Source organism: Danio rerio, chromosome 14 (genome assembly GCF_049306965.1).
Source record: "Danio rerio strain Tuebingen ecotype United States chromosome 14, GRCz12tu, whole genome shotgun sequence".
NCBI lineage: Eukaryota > Metazoa > Chordata > Actinopteri > Cypriniformes > Danionidae > Danio > Danio rerio.
Window position 1 is genome coordinate 37761844 of NC_133189.1, and position 12151 is coordinate 37773994.

General features: G+C 36.9%; 2 protein-coding genes across 46 annotated transcripts in view; both read right to left on the minus strand.

The window, feature by feature from the left end:
* Nucleotides 1–3257, minus strand: part of dlg3 (discs, large homolog 3 (Drosophila)) — a 147500-nt gene extending 144243 nt beyond the window's left edge. For 18 of the 24 annotated variants that reach the window (XR_012389860.1, XR_012389858.1, XM_073922051.1 and 15 more), the window contains exons 1-2: nt 2988–3257; nt 610–741 (exon numbers count right to left, since the gene is read on the minus strand). Coding sequence is in view for 11 of the 24 variants with exons in the window: in XM_073922051.1 (XP_073778152.1) it covers nt 610–741; nt 2988–3003 (148 nt within the window). In the remaining 13 variants the exon portion in view is untranslated. Of the gene's footprint in view, nt 1–604; nt 742–2987 lie in introns of all 24 variants that reach the window. The other 6 variants (XM_073922057.1, XM_073922056.1, XM_073922055.1 and 3 more) reach the window with 1 other exon arrangement.
* Nucleotides 3258–5331: 2074 nt separating this feature from the next.
* Nucleotides 5332–12151, minus strand: part of gdpd2 (glycerophosphodiester phosphodiesterase domain containing 2) — a 32371-nt gene continuing 25551 nt past the window's right edge. For 11 of the 22 annotated variants that reach the window (XR_012389870.1, XR_012389869.1, XR_012389873.1 and 8 more), the window contains 2 exons: nt 11416–11469; nt 5332–6590 (listed from right to left, as the gene is read on the minus strand). Coding sequence is in view for 15 of the 22 variants with exons in the window: in XM_073922089.1 (XP_073778190.1) it covers nt 11430–11469 (40 nt within the window). In the remaining 7 variants the exon portion in view is untranslated. Of the gene's footprint in view, nt 6591–6797; nt 7018–9294; nt 11470–12151 lie in introns of those variants that run through there. The other 11 variants (XR_012389872.1, XR_012389871.1, XR_012389874.1 and 8 more) reach the window with 2 other exon arrangements.

Here is a 12151-nt window from a genome sequence, read left to right on the forward strand (position 1 = left end):
GTTTTACACAGCGGAGGCCCTTCCAGCTGCAACCCATCACTGGGAAAACACATACACTTTGACCAATTTACTTTATTTAATTTGCCTGTCTTTGGCCTGTGAGGGAAACCGGAGCACCTGGAGGAAACCCACGCGAACACGAGGAGAACATGCAAACTCCACACAGAAATGCCAACAGATCCAGCTGGGACTCAAATCAGCAACCTTCTAGCTGTGAGGCGACAGTGCAAACCACTGAGCCACCATGTCGCCCTGCCTATCTATATTTTGCATTTTTGATATATGACAGAATAGACTGAATAGACAAATGACACAACAGAGAGTAAGTTGTGTTACAACCGTTGCAACTATCAAAGGAATTTTGCATGTCCAAAGTACCCAGAAAAGACTCTCACAATGTAAACGGGACATGGAGGTAACTGACTGAAAAAAATGAACGTACCCTTCAGAAAAACACCATCAGTGTTTTGTAAACCTGAACAAACTGTTTCTCTGAACATTTTCCAAAGCATGGTATGTACTGGAATCAAGTGGAACAGCCCTAAATAATGACAGTTAATCATTATTTGCTTTGAGAGCCATTAGAGTTTACACAGAAACAAACCTCACCCAGCAGAGCCTGAAAAAGATGACTGCCGAAGATGGTGGAAACTTTTTCCACGCTGCTCTTCAGGGCCTGCTCCTCAGGACTGGTTAGATTTGCCTGGTACTGTTTCAGTAGACCTGCTGCTCTTTTGGTATCTGAAATAAAAGAAAGGAAAAGCATTACTATTTCAGTCAAACTCCTGCTCATTTCAATGCCTTTCCACCTTTACCTACATTCTCCTTTTGACAGCCTGGAGACATTTTTAGATCTTTATACATCTAATTCTGAAAAGACTTTGCACCATGCTAGACACTTGAAATCTGACATTACTTGCCTATAATTATGAGAACTTCTCAAAGGGGAGTGTAGCCAGATGTTCAAGTCAACCAGGCTGGCTATCTAACATGCATTCTTTAACAAGTAGTTCAAATAAATTATAGATTTTTTTAAGTTACTTATATGCAGTCTATGTGTTATTTGTGTTATTTGCAATGAATGGACACTTCCCAGCAAACAATTTTATGTTTAATAGACGTCTAATAGACATCTAAATGTAGACAGTTTTGCTAAAACAAGGCTAAACTTGGTCTGTCAGTGAAAATCTAATAGACATAGGCCAAAACTAGACTAGTCATCAAATAGAGAGACTAGACAAACTTTATATGTGTCGTCATTCATTTCTGTCTATTAAATTTTCACTGACAGCCCAAATTTAACCCTTGTTTTAACCAGACTATATTTAGATGTCTATTAGACATCTATTAAACCTCTTTCAAAAACAAACAAAAAAAAAAACGCTTGCTGGGTTAAGTCAGCTTAAAATGCATCAGATAACAGAAGATTCAAGAATTTTGCAAGCATTTTTACAATTAACCAGTTAGTTGTCATGTCAGTGCCCCTCATATTCACATTATCTATGAAAATTATGTTTTGCTCTCTTCAAATGAAATAATTCATGGTTATATTTATTTATTTATTCATTCACTCATTCATTCATTCATTCATTCATTCATGCATTTATCTATTTATTTATTTATTTATCTATTTATGTATTTGCTGTATGTGGAACTCCTATAATTAACAGTTCTGGGGTTGTCTGGATGGATGCATCAGGTGGTGTTTTATTAAATGAGATTATTGAAGGTATTAAGGCTGATTAACAGCAGTTTATCAAGCTGATAAAATAAATAAATAAATAAATGGTTCATTCGTAAGTAGTAGTTTATAAGCAGTATGAGTAGTAGTAAGTATGTATTTGTATAAGTATATATTTTTAAGATATATACACTGATCTCTCAAAGAATTTGGACACATAAAATAACAGAAAATGAATTTGGGAAAAACAGCACAACAATTTTGCTAGTATTTTTGTACTATAAAAATTCAAGTGTGTGTACACTGAACAATACAATGAACAGTTAAATGTTAGCTTTTTGGTTCATTTTTATTTATTAATCAATGTTGTCATCAGATGCAGTAGTTCTTACACATTGTATATTTATAAATGTCAGATACTTTAGATTTTTAAATGGTAGATAAAAAAATGAATTATTTTATTTTAAATTATTTTTAAAATGTCTTATTTGAGTGAAAAAAGTTAGGGGCACTTAAAATGTAGAAATAACAAACAAAATTTTGCTAGAAAGTTTAAAACTCTTAACACTTCAGTCTGAGTCTCTGAACACCTCAAATGTTGAATTAAGTGAAAATGTTAGTAAAGGTAGGGGGTCTAAAAACTATTTTGCACCAAATCGGATTTTAAAAAGATTTGTTCTCATATTGAATACATAAAATGCATCAAATAACTAAATGACCCTTAGTTTGCCAGCACTTTAACCAGTTACTGCTGTCTTGTCAGTCCCCTCACACTAATCTCACACTAACACATGGACAGTTAATAACATTATTTATGAGTTAAACATTTGACTGAAACATGTGATTTGATATTTGACTCCTTTTTCTTTCTTCAAACTAAATTGTATATTTCCTTACGTAGTTGTAATGGTAGGCTGTATTTTCACTTTCTATATACTTATAGGGGGTCTCTGGATGCCTCAGGTGCTGTTTAAAGGGAGTAGAGGTAGGAGGTTCCACATGAACATATGATGGGTTAAAAATGGTCTCGCTTCGCCAGTGCTACACTTGACATTGATTGAGCCTCTGAAAAGAATAGCAGTTTTTAATAAAAGTTACATAATCCCACTTCAGACTAAGGCTTCCTGTTTTCTCATGGAGGTTTCCAAGAAAGTCTTAGTTGGAAATGTACATATCGGTAAACAAAACAAAAGTATATAAAATCGATGTTAAACCTTTATAAGTTAGACAATTAGACCACTGTTATACCATTATAAGCTATCGGTTTCTTACAATGGCAAAAACTGACAAATTTAAAGAAACTTACCATATTTATGGACCATGATGTGAAGACTGTTAACGTAATCCTGTAAATCCAGTTCAAATAATAACGCTTTAACCTCCTCCTCAGTTCAGCTGTCACTTTCCAGTTGTCTCCGACCAGTTAAGTTTTGAAAAGTTTTGCCGTAATTTTCCACCCCATGACGGTACTGTTTCTCGGGGAAGTTTTAGTATTAAAGACGGGAACAGAAGTTACTCCAGTTGGCAGGAGATGCGGGCTGTGAAAGTGGTGAGAGTGTGAAGCTTCCCGTTATCTGCCTATTGGAAAGTTTGGAGGGGAAGCATTTGGGACTGAAGGGCGGTCTGTAGTATCAGGCTAACAGGGTCTCTTACTCATCCTTAATCCACATGTAAACAGCGCATAATTAACGATGGCGTTGAATAACAAGCGTGACTTTCAGAGAAGAAACATACAGTTTTATCAATTTAAGTTGAGAGCAAATCAAACGTGATTTAATAACGTTTTGGCAATCAAAGATAATGTATGGTAAATAATAATCACTAACGGTATAGCTATACCTGAAATTTGTCTCGCCGGTTTATCGGAAAACACCCGTTTGCCAGAGAGAGGTGATGATAGTTTTAGCTAAAGAAAAAAATCATTTGGAGGTGTCTCGTGCCACCTACTGGAGAACAAGTGTAAGCTGTATCAAGCTGTTTGTTGTTCATTTTTTACAGAAAGCACTTTTATCAGAATGTAAAACGTGATATACCAGTTACCAGCGTTATTATATGGTAGTCGCATGTGTTTCATCAACGGTTTTTAAGTCTTATTATCACTCTAAAAACGCGTTGGCAAAATTAAAATCCCGGAGTGGAGTACGTCACAGTGTACCATGGCTAATGTGATTCATCTCATGAGCCGCTCCGCTCCACCCACATATGCTGATCCAGGCTCGGGTTCGGTCTGTTCGTTGCTTGGTGACAAGTTTAACGTGTTCTTTGGGTTGTTGCTAGATCAGATTCGGAAACACTTCAAGGTGCAAATCTGTAATTAGTGTCATTAATAAAACCCCGCTTTAATGGATGTAGGAATTATCTGCAGATGTTCGTATCTGCAATTCACTTCATTGTCACTTCACGAGGACCTGGACCAGAGACGGATTTAGTGATTTGGGGGCCCCAAACGATTCCAGCCATCGGGCCATGGGTCCCAACAGTTTTAAATGCAGCCTTTCTACTTTATTATTTTACTTATATATTTACAATCACTCAAACTTCTTTTTCCACGTTTTGTCTTAAAGCAAACGATTTGTTTAAATTACTTTACAACTAAAAATCAATGAATTAATAAATTACACACATATATATATATATATATATATATATATATATATATATATATATATATATATATATATATATGTGTGTGTGTGTGTGTGTGTGTGTGTTTGTATGTATGTATATATATATATATACACATAAATATATAATTTATTAATTCATTGATTTTTAGTTTTAATAGTTATATATTATAATAATAATATTATGTATTATACATTTGACTGCTGGACTGCTCCATGATTGGGGTGGTGGACAAATGTGTGCAGATGTAATAATATTTAGATTTATAATATTATTATTACATCACATTACATTAATATAATAATAATATAATTTATATTAAATATTGTTCAGTTACATTAAAAATGTATTTGTTTGACTCTCACCATTCAAAATATGATAGAAAACAATGTTATTTATAGTTTATTATGTAGTTTATTAAATAGTTATATATAGTAAGCGGCCGCTTATCTATCTTATTGGTTAAACCGACACTGCCTTGGACACTGCCTTGGACTCGTTTGTATTACTTGTCTAAGACCCTAGTCATCTACTTTTATATCAACACTAACACTATGTACTGGATTGTTAAATATGCCGTAATGGTTTGTCCTACTTAATGTTAATAAAAAATGTTCAGATACGATTGCGGCCGGAAGTTAACGAGAATTATTTATATTATTTATTCAATTTCCAATTTATTGTATTTGATTAACTGCCCCTAGCCCAACCGTCACAGTGATGTAAAAACAGTATTGTACCAAGTATTATTTATGTTCTCTAAACTTTACCCTGTTCTTTGAGACTATTATAAATGTATTACATTATTTTTAAGTGGTTTTCCAAACTTTTTGATTCGAAGCCCACTAAACCAAACCAAACCCACTGTGCTTTTTAAACGAACCCGTGGGTAACAACCCCCTGCAATACCGCCACAGTTCACTGGGGGGCCGCAGCCCACAGGTTGAAAACCACAGTCTGGGAAAGAATTTAAGTGAAACATGTGCTAAATTATATTGAAATAAATAAACAAACAAACAAACAGATAAACATAAACAACATTTTATACAAGAAATTCACATTTAACAGTACAAAATAAATTTTATAGCTACCATTACAGGAGACCAGGGCTGGTTGTAGTTGGTTGCTAGAGATGGTTGCAGCCAGAAGTTAACGAATTGAATGGAAATTTTCCATTAATTGTATTTTATTAATGTCAACCCCCACCCCAGCCATAACCCCAACCATCACAGTAACGTAAAAACAGTAGTTGTATCAAGTATTATTAATGTTATTTATTGAATTACCCAATAAATTGTATTTTTAATGTCTACCCCTACCCTAACCCTAAACCCAACCATCACAGTGCTGTAAAAATATGGATTATTGCTATACAGTGTCATAAAAATAATGCTATATTGACATGCATATCCGCAGCTGTATCCTATCTAGACTTTACCTTGGTAGTATTTAAGTATTTATCAGTTTATGTTCTCTTGTTCAATAAAAAAATATTTACATCTAAAAATGACTATTATTATTATTTAATCACAAATACACTAATTTCATATGAATTACAAACAGAGAATACATTGCAATAATTATGACTCCAAAATGACCCCTGTACCAACAAAAAGAAATTCAACCAACCTTGGTCTCTAATGCAATTTGAAAGAGACAGAATGAGAGAAGAGAGTTATTTCTCCCAGTTTTTCACAAATAACTTGTCAAAGTGAGTTGATAAATGCCCATATTTTCCATTGAAGTATCAATAAAAAGTACATTAAAATTATCATAAAAACATCTATACATGACTATAAACATTATGGTTCACTTTATGTATATTAAGTGTCTTTCTAAGGTGTCATGAAGTGTTGTGATGAATATTTTATAGGCTCAGTATAAAACAAAAAGTACATTCAGATCAGATCAGCTAAATGAACGTGTACAGTAGTTGTAGACAAAGTAGCAAAAAAAAAGTAGAACTAAATTTTAAAGTAGTTGCTTTTTTTGAATGGCTCAAAGTTTCATAAAATCAAACATGTACAAAAGCACTGATGTGTGATACTAACAATTCTGATTTTACAAATCAAATGTCTGAAATGACTTGTTTTGTTAGCTGGTGCCAGCTCTGCACAAGCAAATTATGTCACATTTAATGTGGTGTGTTTTTCTGACCACACAATCATCCAAATACTGAAACAAGGAAATGCCCATTCCTGGAAAGGATGACATCACTCAGAGAGCAAGCAGCGGGATGCCTTTCTCACTTGTGTTTGGAGGATAAATGTAGCTCTTTCTTCTCCTGTTGACAAACAAAAAAGAAAAAAAGGTCTAATATAATAACCTGTTGAGCAGACCTGACTCTTCAATAACATCTGATTAAAAAACAAACAAACAAACATTTATTCATCATCTGCATTAAAACATTAAATAAATGTGCCCTTGGGTAATATCAGCCTTCAGGACTCTCAGACTCATTCTCCACCATCTTGTGGATGTTGATACTTACCTGCTTGTGTTTTCTTTAAAATGCCTGCTGTCCAATCACCAGTCAATCATCAGAAATCCATGCCAGGACCCATTTGCAGAAGAGGTGCAGTCACTCAGCCAATACTTACTAGATCTAGTCACTCCTCGAGCTCCACTCCTTGACCTCCAGTCTCATGACCAGACCAGTTACATAATCAGATTAGTTGGAGGAAGGCAGCAGGTTTCTCTTGTAATGCTTCCTGTATTTTGTGATAAAGCAACTGTTTTAAAACAAGTGTAGTGGTTGGCCATCTGATCACTACATGTCCGGTCGAACCACCAGACCATGTAGGCATTACTATCCAAACACATAGCTCACAAGTTCTAAATCTGTGACTAAAAGAGATGTTACAAGTCAGTTAATACTCCTCATGGACTAGTTTTGTTTGCAATTTCATATCCCATTAATTCCTATGCAAACTTCTCCTATGAAGAAAACAATATGGAGGAGTATATTGAGAAGGTCAAACAAGCGTTCATCCAGCTCTTCTTCTGCCCTTCATGGCCCTTGAATTCAAAGAAGACACTCACCGGCCACTTTATTAGGTACACCTTACTAGTACCAGGTTGGACCCCCTTTTGCCATCAGAATTGCATTAAACCTTTGTGGCATAGATTCAACAAGTTACTGGAAATATTCCTCAGAGATTTTGGTCCATATTGACATGATAGCATCACGCAGTTGCAGCAGATTTGTCGGCTGCCCATCCATGATGCGAATCTCCCATTTCACCAAATCCCAAATGTGCTCTATTGGATAGAGATTAGGTGACTGTGGAGGCCATTTGAGTACAGTGACCTTATTGTAATGTTTAAGAAACCAGTCTGAGAAGATCTGCGTTTTATGACATGGCACATCATCCAGCTAGAAGAAGCCATCAGAAGATGGTACACTGTGGTAATAAAAGGGATGGACATGGTCAGCAACAATACTCAGGTAGGCTGTGGCGTCAACACAATGCTCAATTGGTACTAATAGGCCCAAAATATGGCATGAAAATATCCCCCACACCATTACACCACCACCACCAGCCTGAATCGTTGATACAAGGCAGGATGAATCCGTGCTTTCATGTTGTTGGCGCCAAATTCTGACCCAACCATCCGAATTAGACCAGACAACATTTTTTCCAATCTTCTATTGTCCAATTTTGGTGAGCCTGTGGGAATTGTAGCCTTAGTTTCCTGTTTTTAGCTGACAGGAGTGACACTCAGTGTGGTCTTCTGCAGCTGTAGCCCATCCGCCTTAAGGTTTGATGTGTTGTGCATTCAGAGATGTTCTTCTGCATACCTCAGTTTGAATGATTAGTTGTTTGAGTTAGTCTGGCCATTTTCCAATGACCTCTGGCACAAACAAGGCATTTGCACCCACTTTTTCCAGACCTTTCTCTGCAAACCCTAGAGATGGTTGTCCGTGAAATCTCAGTAGATCAGCAGTTTCTGAAATACTCAGACCAGCCCATCTGGCACCAACAACCATGCCACGTTCAAAGTCACTCAAATCACCTTTCTTCCCCATTCTGATGCTCGGTTTGAACTGCAGCAGATCCTCTTGACCATGTCTACATGCCTAAATGCATTGAGTTGCTTCCAATCTCTTTGGCTAATTAGAAATTTGCATTGATGAGCAGTTGGACAGATGTACCTAATAAAGTGGCCAGGGAATCTCAGCTATCATTATCATCTCTCAAATTTCGAACCATTAAATACCAATATATCCAATTTACTTTTAATACACTTAATATACTTTTATATCATTTAGTAAAGCATGCTAAACATCTCTTTGAGGAAAATCACAGATCACCAAAGCCTGTACTATCTATACCCACATAGCAAAATTTCTCTGGCCCAGCTCTGGCCCACACAATCAGGTTTTGCTTGGCCCACATACCGCTGTGAATTACGGTACATGACTGGACCAAATCTGGGTTCCAGACAAGAGCCAAACACAGACCATATCTGGGCCAAGTCTCAGCCAAGTTAATAACTCATAACTGGGCCTGAACTGGGCCAGTAAGGTTGGTGTGTCACGATTGCAATGAAATTAATAAACCTATGAAGTGTGGTGCTTTAGGCAGACTATGGGCCTTGTTTTTTCTCAGTGACCTGATTGGTAGAATTAATTTATTTAATCAAAAATTATTTTGATGTATTTTAAATGTGGGTCAAGACTGGCCAAACTCACGTGGCCCACAATCAATTTTTAAAATCTGGGCCAAATACTACGTTTTACATCTGACTCAAATCTTGTGTGCCGCATTATAGACGGTGCCACCTCTGCCAAACCCAGGCCATGGTTGGCCCACATGCTGTATGCCAGTGCTGGATGAATGCCTGATGTCCCAGCTTTATGCCAAATCTGGGCCAGAATTATTTGCTACTAGGGTAGCATGTCAGGCAAAAAGGCTTAATACCATACAAGGTGCGGACCAGCTCACAAAACCAGAAAGCAAAAGCCTTACCACATATATACACACCCTAGACTCTGAATCCTCTTCACTGAAACCCAGCTTCCCTCCAGTCACCACCCTTAGTCCTCTTCAGTGGTCCCTTGATGATCAAATCAAAGATGGCACCAACTCCTAGGCCAGCTCAACCAGGAGGTCCTGAAGGTAAGCTTTAAGTTTCATTCATCCTATATAACATCCTCACGGTTCAACCTTTGACTCTGGACATCCAGGAAGCCAATAAACCCTTTCACAACTTGATATGGCTCATAGGACGAGTATGTCAGAGGATTCCCAGTTTACTGTGTCATACAGAAAGATACTAAGACATTAACATTTGACCAACTTCTCAATGTCTACCAGGGCAGAAGGTCTGATTTACAACAAAGTCATTGGAGTGTGGTCATCAATGTCACAAGCGGATACCCCTTCATATGGGTCAGTTGATCATTCGGAGGCAGATCAATTAAGCCACCTAATGTTGCCACTTATCCTTTCTCACCTTAGGACAGCATGGTGGGTCAGTGGGTACACTGTTGACTCATAGCAAGATGGACACTGGTTTGAGTATGACAGGAGTGTGCAAGCTCAATCCTGGAGGGCCAGTGTCCTGCTAAGACTAGTTCAAACTTGCTTCAACACACCTCCCAGAAAATTGTAGTATATCTAGTAAGTGCTTTTTAAGCTGGTTTAAGTGTGTTTAATTAAGGTTGGAGCTAAACTCTCCAGGACACTGCCTCTCCAGGACTGAGTTTGGACACCCCTGGAGTAGGAGATCTTTCCGTGTGGAGTTAGCATGTTCTCTTGGTGTTCTTGTGGGTTTCCCCACATGCCATAAAAGTGATTTGGAGAAAGTACAGTGGCTCAAGTGTGTGTGAGAATGAAAGAGTGCGCAGACACATCCAAGCATTAAGGGTTAGAGTTAGTGCGCTCTCAGGGCTGGATTGTTGCAAAAAGTACATCTGCTGGTAACTGGCAGTTCATTATACTGGGGCAACCTCTAATGAAGAGGATGAAGTGATTGAGTATCTTACCTTCAATCCACGTCTCACTGCTCTGGCCATATGCTCACCTTGTTGTTTCTCCTTCTTCTAATACCTGTAATCTATCTCTTTTTCCTGCTGTAGATGACTCAAATAACATCTAAAAAAAATAAATAAATAATGTTGGATTTCCGATGATGAATACCGATTAGAATACCTCAATGATGGAAGGTTATGATCGAGAGAAAAAATTTGACCTGACAGCCATCGTAGTTGAGTAAAATTGGCAAAAGCATGAAAAACTGTGAAAATGTACTCGTATGCTCTGCAGCGAGCAGTGTCTCAAAAATGCTGCCGTCAATTGCTGAACGAATGACTCAAAACATGAGGACTCCAGACTGATGAACTAATCTTTTCTGGCACAGCTCGCCTAACTTTAGTTTATGGAGATGTGATTTGTGACTAAGCAAAATAACCAATGATGATAAACGAGATTAGATAACTTAAACTGCTAAGCCTGGACACCCAGAGGCATTGTTGTTTTGTCTGGTTGCACCAATTGCCTGTGACTATGAATTATGTTAGGAAGTCAACATAACATTTTTATTATTTTTAAATTATCCAAACTTTCCATCATTATACATGTAGGCTATAGCTTACTTGTTTTGTTTTTTTAAGTTACGCTCAAATCCTGAAGGTTTTCCTTGTATAAATATTGCAGACCTTTTAGTCTGATTCTCTCTGAAATCAGTAGGCATTCACTTTTCTCTGCGGAGTGCACACATTTATAGAGAAGTGCCATGGCTAATACTGAAAGATTGTTGGACACAGAGAAGTGAGAAGATTGCAAAGGGTCAATATTCCAGCACCTATATAAAGAGGCAGAGGTTGTCCACATCATTGCTTCCCCAGAGCCATAAGGAGCTGCCTGAGGAAAAGTATGTACTTCACAAAACAATGCATGTCTTCTGCACCTGATCCTGCAATTCAGGAATCTGTCTCACCTGAACATTCTGTCAGGTATTAATTAAGGTCACTGCTACTTATTGTACACTTACCCATAGGGACTTAGTTCTTACCTCCTGTCCATCCTTGTTTATTTGCTCCTGCAAAATGAAGATGTTACTGGGTGTTCGTTCTCTTCAGCATTGTGGATTCTGTTACTCACCGGCTGTGTTGTGTTCAATAAATGCCTGTTGACCAATCACCAGTCAGTCTCCTTCTGTTGTGACAGAATTATGACAAAAAGAAGTGAGTTAGCATTACTACTTATTATTTAATGGGTTAGTTCACCGTTTCAATCCCCTGAGACCTTCATTCATCTTCAGAACACAAAGTAATATATTACAATTAGAGAGCTCCATCCTCCTCCATAGAATGCAACAGTTACAAGATGTTCAAGAAAAGGAACCAAAAACATTGTTAAACATTTAATGTGACTTCAGTGGTTAAACTGTAATCATACAAAGCTCCAATAAAAATTTTGTGAACCAAAAAACTGTAAAAATGATGGACAGATGTCACACTGCCTATAGTAAACGCTCACTCTGACCTGACAGAAAAGACTATATTTTTAGTTTTTATTAGTTTTTTTTTTTTGTGAGTAAAACTGTTCTCTAAACTTCGTATGTTTACAGATGAATCACTTAGGTCATTGAAGGTCAATGATTTTGGTTCATTTTCTGGACATCTAGTGACCCTTGCTGTTTATGGAGGATAAGTGAGCCAAATCTGATCTAAAATATCTTAATTTGTGTTTTAAAGATGAACAAAGGTCTTGGGGCATTGGAACAACACAAGGATGAGTAAATAATAACATAATTTAAAGTTTGATGTAAGCTAAACTTTAAACTCATTATAATACGTTTATAAATGTTTCACAGAGCAAACTTTATATTATTTAT